General features: G+C 43.5%; 1 protein-coding gene across 2 annotated transcripts in view; it reads left to right on the forward strand.

Moving 5' to 3' along the window:
- FGGY (FGGY carbohydrate kinase domain containing) overlaps window positions 1-12,891 on the forward strand; it is a 464,206-nt gene extending 451,315 nt beyond the window's left edge. For both annotated transcript variants that reach the window (XM_030205275.1, XM_030205274.1), the window contains exons 15-16: window positions 8,852-8,913; window positions 11,568-12,891. In XM_030205275.1, the coding sequence (XP_030061135.1) occupies window positions 8,852-8,913; window positions 11,568-11,649 (144 nt within the window). In that variant the 3' untranslated portion in view covers window positions 11,650-12,891. The remainder of the gene's footprint in view (window positions 1-8,851; window positions 8,914-11,567) is intronic.
- Window positions 12,892-19,268: the final 6,377 nt, after the last annotated feature.

Genomic DNA, 19,268 nt, shown 5'->3' on the forward strand with positions numbered 1-19,268 from the left:
GGTAAACATGGAAAACATAGTGGCCTTGATGGACAATACATTACAACGATGGTTTCCCCCCCCCCCCCCCCCCCCCCCCCCACACACACACACTGTGATTGGTAGGGCAGGAGGCCATCAGTAAGGATGACTTATGCTGCAAATTACTGCATTTTCGCACATATAAAGCGCCCACACATTTAACATACATAAATTGCGTGAACATATAAAAATAAATGCTTATAACATGTGTGCATTGAGGGGTCCTTTTACTAAGCTGCAGTAGAAGGGGGCCTGCGCTAGCATCAGCTCGTGTTTTTGACGCAGGCTGAGGCCCCCTGTTACCACAGCGAGTAAAAGGCTGTCTCTTTTTTTTCAAAAAAACAAAAGAAATGGCCATGCGATAAGTGACGTCCAATTATATAGTCCCCTTCAGAGAATCACGACTCTATTATGCATCATGCTCTTATCCAACGTGAAGAGATAAGAATATGTAAAAAATGGAAGAAAAAGCCTCAAAAAGGAATCTTCTACTGGATGTGGCAATAAGCCTTCTATATCAAGGAGCATTCGTACTCATCATAGGCAAAAAACCTCTATCCGCCATTAATTATTCCTTATGATGCAATTTTAATTAGTATACGTTTTAGTAGCAAAACCTATCTGTACTTGTTGCTCAGCTGCTCAGCATTATCCTTACGCCACGACTGACTATGGCCAAAGTTTTGAACCTTCTTCAGGGTCCGTGGCGGATCGCTTTCACTATGTAATTGGAAGTTATAAGGAATATCCTCTCTAGCTCACATTTTGTGTTATGCGATAAGTGAACCAATTACCGTGCAGCCATTTCAGGGTGGAGCATTTACCACCACCCATTGAGGTGGCGGTAAGGGCTCCCGCGCTAACCTGGCGGTAACCAGGCAGCACACAACGCTGCCCAATTACTTCCAGGTAAGCAACGGCACTACAAAAATAGAAAATATTTTTGTAGCGCCAGAAATTACGCACACTGGGGGTGGGAACTACCGTTGGACTCCTGCGGAAGCCCAGCGGTAGTACGGGATTGGCACGCAGCTTGCCTCCCTGGGCGAGTCACTTAACCCTCCATTGCCCCTGGTACAAAATAAGTACCTGAATATATGTAAACCGCTTTGAATGTAGTTGCAAAAACCTCAGAAAGGCAGTATATCAAGTCCCATTTCCCATTTAAGAGTTCAAAGACCCCACTGACTTGTACTAGTCCAGCATTCAGGCTAACTTGGTAGAAAAAGGAACCTTTCCACAGGTTAAATTTTAAACATCCTATAGCTATTTATCCCCTCCCCCTTTTTATAAAGCCGCGCTAGCGACTGCAGAGAGCGGTAATGGCGACACAACCCATTCACCTTGAACGGGATGTGTCGGCATTACCGCATTGGCAGCCGCTACCTTGGCTTTGTAAAAGGGGAAGTATAAAGGCAGTCCATTTCTGGTATAAAGTGATTTTGGAAAAAAAAAATGTAGGCTTTGGAACTCACCTCTTCAATTCTCTGTTTTCTCCAATTAAAAATAAAAATAAAGACGAGAACCACAACATACAGTTGAATGAAGACCAAAATTGAGTAGTGGGACATGTGACACGTCAGAATTGATATTCCCACTCCAGGCAATCTTGTATGGGTGAGTCATGAGTTTACAGGGGCAGCATCTTCCTCAGCCTTGACACTGTGAAGGAAGGTCACAGATCATGAATGCAGTCTTTCACTCTCCTTGCACAGTGCCTCCTTTTTTTTCGCCATCACCCTTCTTTTGCCTTTTGCCTGGCCTTTAGAAACGATGGTCAAATGTGAATTTCAGGGTTTTATTTATAGCACTGCCATTGTGGAGAACTAGAAAAGAACCGACTATGAAGCCATCTCACAAAACATTTTATTTAAAAAAAAACTCATTGTACAAAAAGAAAATGTCACAATGGCATACAGTAATAGCAAACAAAAGAATTCATCTAACTTAAATTAAGATTGCATTTTGTATGGTGACAACAGCTCTCTGAATTTGGTTTATGTCTTCTAAATAATTTTTAAGTCACACCTTGAGTTATAGTTCTCTTTGTACATGTGAACAAAAGTTAAGGCTATTGGATGGAAATTTTTTTAATTACTTAGGGGGTCTTTTACAATGCGTCCGTAAGCCCAACATGGCCTTACCGAATGCTAAATCGGGACTACCGTCGGCCCAACGCAACCGCCGGCAGTAGCTACACTCCAAACGTGTGCCATTTCCGGGGAGGGGGGGGGGGGGAGAAAACCCCCAGAATGGCTTGTGCGGCGGTAACCTGGCTGTAATTGAGGTAATCAGTGGGTGGCAGTAAGGGCTTCTTGCCACATGGCCCAACGGTAAGAGTTCTCTTACCACATGGCCATGTTTGTCTGGTTGCTTTTTACCCGCTGCGGTAAAAAGGGCCTTGGCACGTGGGAAAAACAGCCCCCGCCACTCGCATAGGGCCCTTTTTCCCGCAGCTTGGTAAAAGGACCCCTTAGCTCTTTTGCAAGTGCAGCAGATCATTAACAACAGATAAAAAACAATATTTCTCTCAACATACAGAAAAAGCTGCAAATTCAACCAAGCGACTATTTAAAACAGTAAACAGCCTACTGCAAAGACCAAAACAGAACCAGCCTTGCCAATCACAACTAACCAGCAATGATTTTGCCACATATTTTGCCAACAAAATTAAAGGTCTCCATCAAGACCTACAGATAGTCCCATCAAACCTCCCACCAGCTAATGAAGAGAACAATCCCTCTTTCTCACCATACACATCCATCTGGGACTCATTCAACCAGGTCACAAAGGAAGTTCTTGAAAAACTCCTGAAAGTCCTACAGCCTACAAAGGTAGTACAATGAGCGAGCATAGGCCTCATTGAAGGGGCCACAAAAATTGTTACATAGTAACATAGTAGATGACGGCAGAAAAAGACCTGCATGGTCCATCCAGTCTGCCCAACAAGATAAACTCATATGTGTATACCTTACCTTGATTTGTACCTGCCTTTTTCAGGGCACAGACCGTACAAGTCTGCCCAGCAGTATTTCCCGCCTCCCAACCACCAGTCCCGCCTCCCATCACCGGCTCTGGCACAGACCGTATAAGTCTGCCCTCCACTATCCTCGCCTCCCAACCACCAACCTCTCTTCCCCCACCTGCTCCGCCACCCAATTTCGGCTAAGCTTCTGAGGATCCATTCCTACTGCACAGGATTCCTTTATGCATATCCCACGCATGTTTGAATTCCATTACCGTTTTCATCTCCACCACCTCCCGTGGCATTCCAAGCATCCACCACCCTCTCCATGAAAAAATACTTCCTGACATCTTTTTTGAGTCTGCCCCCCTTCAATCTCATTTCATGTCCTCTCGTTCTACCGCCTTCCCATCTCCGGAAAAGATTTTTTTGCGGATTAATACCTTTCAAGTATTTGAACGTCTGTATCATATCACCCCTGTTCCTTCTTTCCTCAAGGGTATACATGTTCAGGTCAGCAAGTCTCTGCTCATACATCTTGGAACGCAAATCCCATACCATTCTCGTAGTTTTTCTTTGCACCGCTTCCATTTTTTTAACATCCTTCACAAGGTACGGCCTCCAAAACTGAACACAATACTCCAGGTGGGGCCTCACCAACGACTTGTACAGGGGCATCAACACTTCCTTTCTTCTGCTGATCACACCTCTCTCTATACAGCCTAGCAACCTTCTCGCTACGGCCACCGCCTTGTCACACTGTTTCGTCGCCTTCAGATCCTCGGATACTATCACCCCAAGATCCCTCTCCCCCTCAGTACCTATCAGACTCTCACCGCCTAACACATAAGTCTCTCGTGGGTTTCTACTCCCTAAATGCATCTCTTTGCATTTCTTCGCATTGAATTTTAATTGCCAAACCTTAGACCATTCTTCTAGCTTCCTCAGATCCCTTTTCATTCTTTCCACTCCCTCCCGGGTGTCCACTCTGTTGCAAATCTTAGTATCATCCGCAAATAGGCAAACTTTACCTTCTAACCCTTCGGCAATGTCACTCACAAATATATTGAACAGAATCGGCCCCAGCACCGATCCCTGAGGCACTCCACTACTCACCTTTCCCTTCTCCGAGCGAACTCCATTTACCACCACCCTCTGTCGTCTGTCCGTCAACCAGTTCCTAATCCAGTTCACCACTTCGGGACCTATCTTCAGCCCATCTAGTTTATTTAAGAGCCTCCTGTGGGGAACCGTGTCAAAAGCTTTGTTAAAATCTAACACCTCTCTTGTGGAAGGGCAGCTGCCAACAACACTAAAAACAGCTGTAGTGTGCCCCCTACTGAAAAAGAGCCCACTTGACCAGGACAAGCTTGAAAACTACCGATCATTCTCTAACATTCCTTTCCTAGCATAGAAAGACTTACAGATAAGTCTGCATTCAACTCAACGACTGGCTAATTGAAATTAATTGGCTAAACCCATGTCAATCTGGCTTCAGACCTGGGTACAGAACAGAGACAAACAATTCTTGTGTCCCTTGTTGATGATCTGCACAGAAATTGTGACGGGGATCTTCCTCGATACTACTGTTGCTAGATTTCTCAGCTGCCTTTGACACTGTGGATCATAATATCATGCATACAAGACTGGCAGAAACAGGTATCAGTAGCACAGTACTTAAGTGGTCTAAATCCTATTTGTCAGACAGACAACAATCAGTTCTGTTCAGCAACAGCACATCATTACCTTGGGCACAAAACTATGGGGTACCACAGGGATCCATACTGTCTCCCATTTTATTTAATATCTACAGTATATGGTAAGCTGTATTATAGAAAAGCAGAAAAGCATTAGTATCATAGCAATGTTGTTTGAATGTTCTAATTGTGTGTTTATTAGATATTCCATCACTATTATGCTTACATCATATTATATTACTACTACTACTATTTAGCATTTCTATGGCGCTACAAGGCGTACGCAGCGCTGCACAAACATAGAAGAAAGACAGTCCCTGCTCAAAGAGCTTACAATCTAATAGACAAAAAATAAAGTAAGCAAATCAAATCAATTAATGTGTACAGGAAGCAGGAGAGGAGGTTACAAGTGGTTACGAGTCAAAAGCAATGTTAAAGAGGTGGGCTTTCAGTCTAGATTTAAAGGTGGCCAAGGATGGGGCAAGACGTAGGGGCTCAGGAAGTTTATTCCAGGCGTAGAGTGCAGCGAGACAGAAGGCGCGAAGTCTGGAGTTGGCAGTAGTGGAGAAGGGAACAGATAAGAAGGATTTATCCATGGAGCGGAGTGCACGGGAAGGGGTGTAGGGAAGGACGAGTGTGGAGAGATACTGGGGAGCAGCAGAGTGAGTACATTTATAGGTTAGTAGAAGAAGTTTGAACAGAATGAATTACAGTTCTGTTAAGTGTATATTTTTGATCCTGTTTCATGGTTGTCATATTATTAGGTTTCCATTTGCTGTTTTCAAGTTTTCTTCTTTCATTATATTTATGTTTATATTTGTACATTTTACTATTGTTATGCTGTTAACAAAATTGTAAATTTGATGTTAAACTGTACCTACTGCATACCGCCTTAGGTGAATCTCTTCATAAAAGTAGTTAATAAATCCCAATCATACATGCATAAATAAATAATGTAATCTTCTCTACTTTCAGGAGTAGAGAGCAAACAGTGACACTGCAAAGTAATGAAGCAGTCACAAGATAAAGCTAAAATCTGGTTGAGTTTTCCTCTAGCAATTGCTTAGATTATTTTGAGATAGGGTTAGTCAGTTTATAGCTAACCGTTTGCTGAGTCCATAATTATATTCAAGCCAAGAAATACAAAATTACAGCCTTGTGTAGTACAAAACCATAAAGATGGAAACCACATGCACCGCCACCAGCTGGTTTTGGTGTTTAGTGAAGCACTAAGGGAAGAGAAAATAGGTAAGTTATAGCAGTGCCTGGATTCAGCTATGCTACAGGCCTTTGTCTGAAGTCTGCTGGTTGCTTTTCAAAGCTCCAGAGCTGCACTGAAAAAAAAAAAAAAAACAGATTAGAGTGCATATGGGACCTTCAGAAAAAACAGGTCATTCATATAGGACATTAGCCTGGCTGATATACCATGCAGCCAAAGCCAGAGATGACCCTTATATATCTAAACAGATTGGGTCGTGCCTTTGGCAAAGGTAATTAGGTTGTTAGGGTTTAGTCTCTCTTTGTACCTGGATGATGTACAGTTTTTCAGGCCTTTTTCTGGCTCTGTGCAAGCAGTTAAGGATTGATTGGAACAGGGTTTGTCGCAGATTCATTCTTGGTTAACCTGTAATTTTTTTAAGATGAATATTGCTAAGGTAGAGATTTTGTCGATAGGGCTCTCTACCCAAGGAGTTGACGATTATTAACTGTCTGGATACTTCTATGAATGTTGTGATGGAGGCAAAAGCCTTGGGGGTCCTTTCTTCGACATTGATGTTGGAAGCCCAGGTTGCCAGTGTGGTAAATACAGCTGGGTTAAGTTGAAAATAGTGTGTCCACAATTTTTGTACAGTGGTCCAGGCAACCGTGTTGATCCACCTGGATTGCTGAAGTTACAGAATATAATGGCCCATACAGTGGCGTAGCCAGACTTGACATTTTGGGTGGGCCCAGAGCTAATATGGGTGGGCACTATGTAAATAGGTATGAGTAGTGTTTCTTGGGATACTACAAAAAATGCCTTAGAATACACTTGATGATGGATTTCTAAGTAGTCTGCCCAACAGCTGCCCTGTATCAATATAAACCACATACATACTTAATGAAAAAAAAACAGTATTTTTGAATATAGTTACTTTATGCCATATCAAACTTGACCAGACATAAGGCCATCCCCATAGCCAGCATCAGCCCTTCCCTTCTGTACCTTTTTTTATTTTAACCTGGGAACTGAGCCCACCCCCACCCAGAAACCAACTAACATTAAAATTCATTGTTGGTGGGTTTCTGGGTGGGGGTGAGCTCTTCACTGCCTAGGGAAACAAAAGGTATATTTAATGATTAAATATACCTTTTTTTCCCTAAGCAGTGAAGAGCCCACCATCACCACTACACTGGGTTTCAGTTTTCCAAATTTGTGTGCAGTATGCACGTTTTGCAGCAGCAGACTCGCCATAGAGCACTATCCTCAAGAAAGCCGCAAAACTTCTGGCTGATTTTTCCTGTGGCGCTAGTGTGCGCAACACGGGGACACTGGGGGGCAAGCAAGGAAAGGCAAGGGTGATGGACAGTGAAAAGGAGCCATGCACCAATGGCAGATTTTTTTCTGCGGCACTGGTGTGCGCGCCACGAGAGCTGGGCAAAGCAAGGCAGAACCCTGAGAGTGAGGGCGACTGACATGGAGGACTGCCACGCAAGTGCACTGATGGCAGATTTTTTTCCTGCGGCGCTGGTGTGCACGCCGCAAGAGCGCTTGGGGCAAAGCAAGGCAGGGCCCTGACAGTGAGGCCGACGTCGGAGTGAGAGCAGCAGCGATGTGTGACGCTAGTGAGGCCGACGTCGAAGTGAAAGCAGCAGCACCAGCGATGTGACACTAGAGCGACCGACTTCCCTGGAGTGGACCCAACCCATACACACACAAAAAAAAATAAACACGAGCGAGGACAGGAGAGCTGCTGCTTTTCTGCGAACTACGGCAGAACTAAAGGCTGTCCAGTGTCCACTCCCAATGCAGTCTGGCGCCTGTCAGGGCAAACTGGGTGGGCCTAAGCTGAGATTGGGTGGGCCTAGGCCCACCCAGGCCCACCCGTAGCTACGCCCCTGGGCCCATATGATTATATATAAGAAGTTATGGGATAGGCTGATACCATTGTTTTATGATCTGCGCTGGTTATCAGTGGAATCCAGAATTGTGTTTAAAGTTTTATGTCTCATGTTTAAGGTTTCATCAAATACAGTCAAAGGAGAAGTAAAGTTTCCCATTTCAGCTATAAAACAAATACAAAAAAAAATGGGGAAAAAAACAAGGAGGAGAGACAGGTCTAATTTTTCATCATTCCCATCTCTTGAGATGGGAATGATGGAAAAATTATCTTACCTGTTAATTTTCTTTCCTTTAGTTCTACAAAACCAAATCTAAATGAATGGGTTATGTCCATCTACCAGTGGATGGAGACAGAGAAAATATAGTTCTCGTGAATTGCCCCTTAGGGGTATCGTTTATTGCCAGTCATTGTTGAAAACTGAAGACCATCTGTCTTATTCAGCTAAGTCCAGTAGGCAAGGAACCATATTCTTTATTAGCATACAGGCATGTCCCTGATCCAGGAGACACATGGGAGTGTTGTTGATGATTGAAAGCTTGGCATTTGGGGCAATATTATGGGTTTTTGGGACTGCAATTGGGTGGGTAGGGAGAGGCCGGTTTGTATCTATTTTTTTATCTATTTTATTTATTGTACCCCCCCCCCCCCCTCTGGCAGGCTTTACCTACAGAATCTGAATGGCCTCTTTACATTGCTTTTCTTCCAGTGCAAATTTTCCAGCATAGGTTTTCAGTGAGCTTAAGTAAACATCATTTTCATTGTTCCGTTTATGGAAATGTAAAAATACTCATTTACAGAACCTGCAGTTGAAAGAGCTGGCAATGAAATCATAAACAATCTAGCTTAACTCAGTTAAGCATGAAGCGCATATAATTGACCAGCGCTTTGCGAAGTATTTTGAAGAGAAAGAAGTGGTTGGCATGATATATCGTAAGTTTATTCTAGTGGCTCATAATGTTACTTTGCTCTTGTTGCCAGAGCACAGTGTTCAGTAGATTACTTGCCCATCATGGTCCCATCACAGTTTGCAGTCCAGAAAATTGTGTGACCTTTCTCTTTTTCAGGAGACAATGAACAGAATGGGAAGAATAGGAAATGTTGTGTGGCCAAGCCAGCAAGACAGAAGGTAATTGCATAGATAATGAATCAAAGCACTTTCTATCCAACTCAGTGGCGTTCCTAAGGGGGGGCGGTGGGTGCAGTCCACCCCGGGTGCTCGCCGCTGGGGGGGGGGGGGGTGCCGCGCACGCCTGTCCTTCGTTCGTTCCATGCTCCCTCTGCCCCAGAACAGGTTACTTCCTGTTCCGGGGCAGAGGGAGCATGGAACGAACGAAGGACAGGCGTGCGTGGCACCCCCCCCCCAGCGGCGTGCACCCGGGGGGAGTTCTTTTGGGGGGGTGTCCTTTTGCTGGGGGGGGGGGGTCGCGCTGCACCCGGGGGGCGGGGCGCATCGGCGATCCGCCCCGGGTGTCAGCCCCCCTAGGAACGCCACTGATCCAACTGGAGCATAAGTAGAATTGTGGAGGCCAGTACAAGTTGAGCACCAAAGAACTGAGCGCTATACTGCTATTCTCTAAAGGAAAATTTTTACACCAAATCTGTTATAGAATACTAGCATAACTTAGCAGGAGCATGCCTAAATTTAGGCGTGACTACTTATACCATGTCTATGGCTGGTGTAAATGTGCTCACCTAAATGTAGCACCTTGTGCGCATAACTGATAAAAAGTGGGAGCACCCACGACCTGTCCATGCCCCTCCCACGTGAATACTCATTAGACAAGTGACACGCACACTTTATAGAATAGGACAGTGGTTCCCAAACCTGCCAGCCAGTCAAGTTTTCCGGATATCAACAATGAATATTCACGAGATAGCTCTGCATGCAGTGGAGGCAGTGCATATGGATATTTATTGTGGATATCCTAAAAACCTGACTGACTGGGGTGTCTCTAAGACCAGGTTTGGAAACCACTGGAATAAGGGCATAACTCGCATGCGTTAATGCAAATTAGTGCCAGTTATTGCTAGTTAAGGCTACTTATTGATAGTTGGTGCCAATTAAGTGGCAATTAAGTAATTAAGTTGCATGCATAAGTGGTGCTATTCTATAACTGTGTTTGCCAATTGTAGAATTATCCAGGGATAATGCCCTGGATAAAATTTCCCTACATAGAAAAGTATGCATGATGGCAAGATCATGTGTGCTTGTATGCACATGTGTGTGGGTGTTCTCTGGGGCTGAATTTGGAGCATGGTTGGAGTCATGCTTTACAAGCATACTTTATAAAATATGCATGATTGTGTGTATTTTAGGTGCATGTGTTTACCTCAGCTCCTGAGCAGGTACATGGGTGCATTTTACCTGTGATTTCTGCTGGTATTTTATTTATTTATTTATTTATTGCATTTGTATCCCACATTTTCCCACCTCTTTGCAGGCTCAATGTGGCTTACAATGTGTCGCATTAGTAGATGATAGATTGGGAGATATCAGTTACTATTACATGGAAGGTAGCATGATCGAAAATTAAACAGGTAGAAAGTATTACTGATAATAGGTACGGTGGAGATGTGATAGAAAATAGCGTAATCGAATTTCAGATAAGTAGATATAACAAGAACATTGTTGATAATAGGTAAGGTTGCGATGTACTACATTTATAAAGGCTCATAGACACCTATTTGTCTTTAGGTTCAAATAGGGACTTTTTTGGCCTCTTAGTCTAGACAACTCTTCACCCTGGTGGTCCAGTGGTCTCTGTTGGGGGTGGGGGGAGCATGTTCCTTCCTGCCCGCTGTACTGCTGCTATTCCCCTGCCTGCCGGCGCCGCCATGTTTTCAAAATGGCGGCAGAGACTTCCTGCGGTATTCTCACGAGATTTCCACAAGGAGTCTCGGACGCCTTTTTTAAAGTACAGCAGTGCCAAGCAGAGACCACTAGATCACCAGTGGCGCACCTTTAAAGGTAAGACTGGGGAGGGCTGAAGTGTGCATCGGGCATCCGGGCAGAGCCTCTGGGCCCTCGGGCACTACCCGGTTGCCCAAATGGCCAGTCCGCCCCTGATAATTGCACACACATATCATCCTGGCTCCTAACTTAGGTGATCTATAGAGAACCACCCTCTCTAAGAAGAGTGCGACTTCTTTATACATAGTGGAGGGAATAGCGCTCAAAAATGGATGCCAAAAAATTTGGCGCTAAGCACTATGCTATAAAGGGCTCACATATAGCACCGATTCCTGTGCTTAACTTTCGGCGCCAGACTTACGCCTGATGAAACCTGGTGTAAATGCTGAGGCAGTAATCTATAACTAGGCGTGTAACTTTTCAGGAGTCACCTGACACGCCCTTGCCCCTCTCATGGCCACACCCCCTTTTGAGATACACACTGTGGGAATTAGGTGCCCTGCCATATAGAATAGCATGCAGCCAGATGCATGCACATGTTTTAATGAGTGCCGGTTAACACCAGTAATTGGTTGTCAGCACCCAATTAATGATAGTTAAGAGCTCATTAACCAATTAATTTGCACGCACATCTCTGCAGAGCTCCCAAATTTGTGTGCCATATATAGAATCTTGGTGAGTGTACAACTGTTATGGGTGAATGAAATTTCATTGCTAATGACAGCCCATCCCTGAAACCTATACGGCAGATGCAAGAAAATAACTAGCTTCAAAAGCAACTTTGTGGCCCTAGCAATTAGAGTAAACCATGTTCTGTACCTTTCACTTTTGCCATTCGTCCTCAGTTTTCCCTTCTCTTCTTTTAACAGATTTTATGACAAAAAGTATCGAGTATTTCTGAAGCTTGCTGAACACCAGAGGGAGTACAAAGCTATTATGCACAGCTCATGATCAATACACGATAGTCTGGGAATTTCAAGAGCAGCAAAGAGTTTGAGCAAACTTTCCTACGGTGGATCGATAGAAAAGGAGATTGCAGTTAACATTTACTAAATTGTGTGTTTGATTTCTGTGGTCACAAAGGTGACCTGTGTTCATTGATTGCTGTACAATTCCAGGCCGCTCCCCGTTATTCATAATGTAAGAACATATAGCTCAAAATTGGTCCACATAACATTAGTGCCAAGGACATACTGGATTGCAGGCAACCGCTACAAGAACACTTAGGTCAATGATTTGCTAAGCTTTTTCCTCATAAACACAGGATAGGAGAAACACCTTAGTGAATTAGGCTCTAGTTGTTTAAGAAAATTCAGTATTAAACGACAAAAAATCATCTCTAGGTTTCTAATTAAGGAAAGTGCGGGTAGATATTCAAAACAATTTCTCATGCCTGGTTAAATCACAGCAGTGGCATAGCTACCGGTGGACACAGGCCCCCACCCATTCTTGCCTCAGGCTCACCCAGTCTAGTGTCCCCCAAACACCACATTGGCGGTGCTGCACTCCTCTCCCTTTCTGTACTCCGCTGTTGGCACTGCATCTGCCCATCTCTCTCTGAAACCCTCCCCCCCGGCAACAATTCCTGTACGTGACCGGCGCCGGCCCTGCAGGCTTCCCTCTACTGTGTCCTGCCATCAGTGACATCACTTCCTGTTTCTTCACAGATGGGAACGCGGTAAAGCCTGCAGGGACGGCACAGGTTTCCTACAGGAATCGCTGCCGGCGACAGCTTTGAGGTAGACCGGGGAAGCAAAATTTGTGCTCCTATGTAACAGGTCTGTAAACCTCTAGGCAGTATTTGTAACATAGGGTGCCTTGTAAAAGTCTTCACACCTGTGTATATTTCTCACATTTGGCTGTGTCTAAAAAACATACAATTCAAAATGCATTAAAGTATGAATTTATTACTCTTTTGCCGAAATCAGTAAAACAATTATACCTGGTGGATGCTCCTTTTGGATCAGTCATGAGTCTTTTAAGGTGTCTGCCAACTTGGCACAGCACGACAGTACAGGCTCTTTCAGATTGGCTGGGGATTTATGATTTAGTGATGGTTCATCACCTGACATACTTTATCATATAGTCAAGCTAATGTATTCAAATAATATGCATGGAAAACTTGTAGCAAATGGGGGAGGGAAGCACCTAAACAAATTATCCAGCATATGCAAACAATTCAGAACATTGCATTGACTGCTTTTTTTTTTCTTTACAGAAGTAGGAAAAAATCTCTTTATACCTCATGGAATTGCACTGGTTGCCTGTAGAGGAGAGGATTAGGTTCAAATTCTTCTGCTTTTTATACAAACTTTTTGAACGGTGAATGTTCAAACTATTTAATGGATCATGTAGATTTTACCTCTAAAACTAGGGGCGTAGCCAGACACTCAATTTTGGGTGGGCCTGGGCCCAAGATGGGTGGGCAGAAGAACTCCACCCTATCCCATAGTGATTTGGTCTCTCCCTCTCTTGCCTGCATGCCATATGGTCTCTCAAACATCCCCGCTCCCCCACATACCTTTTAAATAGCAGATTTTCACGGAGCAAGCGGAAACTAATACACATTGCTCATGTTGGCCCCATTGCCTTCCCTCTGATGCAACTTCCTGTTTCTGCATAGGTGGGAATACATCAGAAGGAAGGCTGTGGGGCCAGTGCACAGTATGTATCAGTCGCTGCTCGATGCAGGCAAGGATCTGCTATTTACAAGGTATGCAGGAGGGACAATTGTTGGGAGTTTTCAGCTGGTGTGGCTTGGGGATCCCTGCCTGCCAAATCATAGGTGTGCTGCTACTGGGTGGGCCTGAGCCCAAAGAGGTTGGGCCTGGGCCCACCTGAGCCCATCCTTGGCTACGCATAATTTACTTTTTGCTTTTCCATGTATTAAGGGTGTAAAGAGATTTACAATATTTGATAGACTTTTAGCAGTTAGACTTTGGAGCGATTTTTATATTTGTTTTACTTTACAGTCGACCTCTCAATTTAAGAAAAAATGTGAAAACCCATCTTTTTAAGAGATTTGTGTAGAATTAGTTTGTTGTCAGATATTTGAGTTTGTATTATTCTTCCTAAGATATTGCCTTGGTTTTTACTGGTGGTTTTAGCGATATAGAAATACGTTGTAATAGCCGCCACACATCTGCTCCAGTTCTTTTGCACCAGAGTATGAGCCTTGCTAAAACTCTTTACACACATACACTTTTTATGAGGCTCATATTCAGGACAGAAAGGTGCAGAAAGCTTATTCTACTCAAATTATATGTGCGTAAAACTTGTGTGGTAAACCAAGCCAAAAATATTTACATTTAAATTAGCACATATCACATAATGCACAATAAATATGTGTGGAAAACTTGCACACAACTGATTGTATACAAAAAAAAGATATAGTGGAATTAAAAAAGGTACAGAGAAGGGTGATGAAAATGATAAAGAGGATGAGACGACTTCCCTATGAGGAAAGGCTGAAGTGGCTAGGGCTCTTCAGCTTGGAGAAAAGACGGCTGAGGGGAGATATGATAGGGGTCTAAAAAAAACAAATTGGAGGAAATATTTTTTCACTCAGCATGTATTTAAACTCTGAAATTCGTTGCCAGAGAATGTGGTAAAAGCAGTTAGTTTAGCGGGGTTTAAAAAAGGTTTGGCTAACTTCCTAAAAGAAAAGTCCATAAGCCATTATTAAGATGGACTTCGGGAAAATCCACTGCTTATTTCTAGGATAAACAGCATAAAATGTATTGTACTGTTTTGAGATCTTGCCAGGTGCTTGTAACCTGGATTGGCCACTGTTAGAAACAGGATGCTGGGTTTGATGGACCTTCAGTCTTTCCCAGTACGTGCAAAAATGTACTCACACTATTACAGAATTAGGGGGTTAGGACTAGATTCTAGAAATCAGCGCTGAAACAAAATACGCCTAGGTGTATTCTATAAAGTATGCCTAAATTTCCACACAGTTTATAGAATATGCAGAGCGCCCTTCCTTGCGACTAAATTTAGTCGTGAGCAGTTATGCCAAGTAAAACTTGATGTAAATGCCGATGCCTAAATTAGGCACGGACCAGGTGTATTCTATAACAACGTGCAAAGATTCTAGAAATGCCCACAATCCGCCTATTCCACACCCGTGGCCACGTCCCCTTTTCAATTATGCGACTTAGGATTTACATGCATCACGTTACAGAATACGCTTCGACAGTTCTGTACATAAATTCTATTTAATGCCAATTAGTGCTGATCATTGCTTATTAATTAGCAATTATCGGCACTGATTGGCTTGTTAACTAATTAAGTTGCGCGCAGACATCCAGAATACAACCGGATTTGCACTCACAACTTAAATCACACTATATAGAATACAGGAGTTATTGTATAAACATCATGACACTTAACCCTCCATTGCCTCAAGTACAAACTTAGATTGTGAGCCCTCCTGGGACAGAGAAATATCCAGAATACCTGAATGTAACTCACTGTGAGCTACTACTGAAAAAGGTGTGAGCAAAATCTAAATAAATAAATAAATGTATAAATCGTGATTCCACATTCTTGTCACTGTGTCTAGTTTGATGTGCATAACTTGAGTAATTTTATAAAAGACATTTTATCATTGTTTAATTTTTTCGATATAGCGCCTCTTTTGTTCACGAATCAAGGCGGTTCACATGAATTATAAAGTAATATTACAAATATATACAGAAAAGAACACTGTAGTTTAATAGGACAGAAAACCTACACATACACGCTAGGAGAGCAGAAGCGTAGCCTGGTTGTGATGCCAGGAGGAACGGAGAGGCGCACGTGCGCACTGTGAGGTGCAATTGACTGCCTGAACAATAGGCACCATCCGAAGTCCGTTTGGGGGAGCAGTCACTCCCCTGGTGCCCCACCTAGCTACACCTCTGTAGGATATACAAACAAAGGGGCTTTTTTTACCAAGCGGCAGTAGGGCTACCACCTGGGTAGCGAGCACGAAAACAGCACTACCACCGGGTGTTCCCAGGTGCCTGGCAGTAGTTCTGAGTTTGCCGTGCGCCATTTCCCATGCTAGAAAATAATTTTTATTTTCTAGTGTGGAGGCGGGGAGTAGGCATTCCTGGCGGTAATTGGGGAGCGTGGGCAGATTGCCACAGACTGCCCAATTACTGCTGGGATAGTGCATGAGCTCTTTTTGCCTATTAAGTAGGTGGCAGTAAGGGCTCAGGCGGTAATTCGCTGCACGCTAATTTTGATATTAGCAAACGGCTATTAACGACTCCAAAACAAAAGATGCTTTTTTTCCTGCTGTGGTAAAAAGTGGCCTCGGCACGTGGCAATTCCACACTAATACTACCACAGGCCACTTTTTACCACCAGTTGGTAAAAAGCCCCCAAAGTGGAGGAGTAGCCTAGTGGTCATTTCAGTGGACTTTGATCCTGGGGAACTGAGTTCGATTCCCACTGCAGCTCCTTTTGACTCAGGGAAAGTCACTTAACCCTCCATTGCCCCTGGTACAAAATAAGTACCTGAATATACTATGTAAACCGCTTTGAATGTAGTTGCAAAAACTTCAGAAAGGCATTATATCAAGTCCCATTTCCCTTTTTCTCTTTGAGATTCTAGATGGAATGTTGCTACCATTGGAGATTCTAGATGGATTGTTGCTACTATTGAGATTCTGTTGCTACTAGTTGAGATTCTGCATGGAATGTTGCTACTATTGTAGTAGTAGTATTGAGATTCTGTTGCTACTATTGGAGATTCTAGATGGAATGTTGCTACTATTGAGATTCTGTTGCTACTATTTGAGATTCTGCATGGAATGTTGCTACTATTGTAGTAGTAGTATTGAGATTCTGTTGCTACTATTGGAGATTCTAGATGGAATGTTGCTACTATTGAGATTCTGTTGCTACTATTTGAGATTCTGCATGGAATGTTGCTACTATTGTAGTAGTAGTAGTAGTATTGAGATTCTGTTGCTACTATTTGAGATTCTGCATGGAATGTTGCTACTATTGTAGTAGTAGTAGTATTGAGATTCTGTTGCTACTATTGGAGATTCTAGATGGAATGTTGCTACTATTGAGATTCTGTTGCTACTATTTGAGATTCTGCATGGAATGTTGCTACTATTGTAGTAGTAGTAGTATTGAGATTCTGTTGCTACTATTGGAGATTCTAGATGGAATGTTGCTACTATTGCGATTCTGTTGCTACTATTGGAGATTCTAGATGGAATGTTGCTACTATTGAGATTCTGTTGCTACTATTTGAGATTCTACATGGAATGTTGCTACTATTGTAGTAGTAGTAGTAGTATAGAGATTCTGTTGCTACTATTGGAGATTCTAGATGGAATGTTGCTACTATTGAGATTCTGTTGCTACTATTTGAGATTCTGCATGGAATGTTGCTACTATTGTAGTAGTAGTAGTAGTAGTATTGAGATTCTGTTGCTACTATTGGAGATTCTAGATGGAATGTTGCTACTATTGAGATTCTGTTGCTACTATTTGAGATTCTGCATGGAATGTTGCTACTGTTGTAGTAGTAGTATTGAGATTCTGTTGCTACTATTGGAGATTCTAGATGGAATGTTGCTACTATTGAGATTCTGTTGCTACTATTTGAGATTCTGCATGGAATGTTGCTACTATTGTAGTAGTAGTAGTATTGAGATTCTGTTGCTACTATTGGAGATTCTAGATGGAATGTTGCTACTATTGAGATTCTGTTGCTACTATTTGAGATTCTGCATGGAATGTTGCTACTATTGTAGTAGTAGTATTGAGATTCTGTTGCTACTATTGGAGATTCTAGATGGAATGTTGCTACTATTGAGATTCTGTTGCTACTATTTGAGATTCTACATGGAATGTTGCTATTCCACTAGCAACATTCCATGTAGAAGCCTGCCCTTGCAGATCAGCAACGCGGCTGCGCAGGCTTCTGTTTCTGTGAGTCTGACGTCCTGACAGAAACAGAAGCCTGCGCAGCCGCGTTGCTCATCTGCAAGGGCAGGCTTCTACATGGAATGTTGCTAGTGGAGGAGTAGCCTAGTGGTTAGTGCAGTGGACTTTGATCCTGGGGAACTAAGTTCAATTCCCACTGCAGCTCCTTGTGACTTTGGGAAAGTCACTTAACCCTCCATTGCCCCTGGTACAAAATAAGTACCTGAATATATGTAAACCGTTTTGAATGTAGTTGCAAACAAACTCAGAAAGGTGGTATATCAAGTCCCATTTCCCTTTACCCTTTCCCTCATACAGACAATGAGGTATAAGCAAAACAGACATATGCAAAAATAGCAGTCTGGCCAGAAATTGTCACCCATTGCATCTAAAACAAGGTTTATGCACAAAATCTTACTTTCTACAATGACTCCCTAGATGAATAAAGGAGGACTTGGTTCAATTATTGTATATACTTAAGTTTTCACACACAGTACTGTACGTTAATTATCAAATATTACTTTCCAAGATAGGCTGTATCTAAGATAAGCTGAGGGCTACAAAAGAACAGAAATCACGGTGAATGGCCACACTCTTTATATAATGGCAAGTTCTGCCTCCGATCTGGGCTGAGATTCAGAGAAAGCAAGAGCCCAAGAAATCAAAGAAAACCAAGAGTCCTTGGTTGTATGCAGAGCCTTGCCATTTATTCCCCCTGTTTGCAACAGTGATGACAACTTTTCGGAACGTGTGTTTACAGAATCTCTGTAAGCAGCCATAATGTATAATTTTGTAACGTTAAATCAATTTCATCATTCAAATAAAGTTACACAAGCCTAGCAGTGGCACCTTCTTGTGGTCTGTGTTGCATTATGTGCAATAGAAAATCAGTGGCTTGCCTCACGCTCGGTGCATCTGCAGTTAATAATGGCCTTTGGATGCGCTCTGCGCATATCATTTGCGACATCATAGTCACTTTGGAATAATTACATCTAGTGACTTCTCCTTGCTAACGTAGTCATTTCAGACTATTTCAGGGAACTCTAAAGAAGATGCTGAAAGAGTTTTCAAAACAATGACTTAATGATATAAGTGTAGGTTTGCTTTTGGGGCTTGAAACAAGGAGTCCCGGCAGGAAATGCCCAACTCCCAAAGCTAATCTTGCCATAGTAAACCCTGGCTGTTGTTAACTCCTCGTTGACTGTGAAACATTATTCTGTAAACATGAATCAGTGGCGTACCAAGGGGGGGGGGGCGGTGGGGGCGGTCCGCCCCGGGTGCACGCCGCTGGGGGGTGCCGCGGCACGCGCCTGCTGCGAGAGTTCGCTAACTTCTCTCGTTCGCTGCAGCTCCCTCTGCCCCGGAACATGTTACTTCCTGTTCCGGGGCAGAGGGAGCTGCAGCGAACGAGCAAAGTAAGTAAACTCGCAGCAGGCGCACGCTGCGACACCCCCCCCCCCCAGCCGCATGCACCCGGGGGGGTCTTTCGCCGGGGGGGGGGTCTGCGCTGCATCGGGGGGCGCTGCACCCGGGGGGGCGGGGCGCCGCCCCCTAGGAACGCCACTGACATGAATACTTCTCTGAATGTTTGAGGGGGTGACGGTCTGTAGCCATGAACCTTTTGGAAGAAGAAA

The sequence above is a fragment of the Microcaecilia unicolor genome, chromosome 6 (assembly GCF_901765095.1).
Source record: "Microcaecilia unicolor chromosome 6, aMicUni1.1, whole genome shotgun sequence".
Classification (NCBI taxonomy): Eukaryota; Metazoa; Chordata; class Amphibia; order Gymnophiona; family Siphonopidae; genus Microcaecilia; species Microcaecilia unicolor.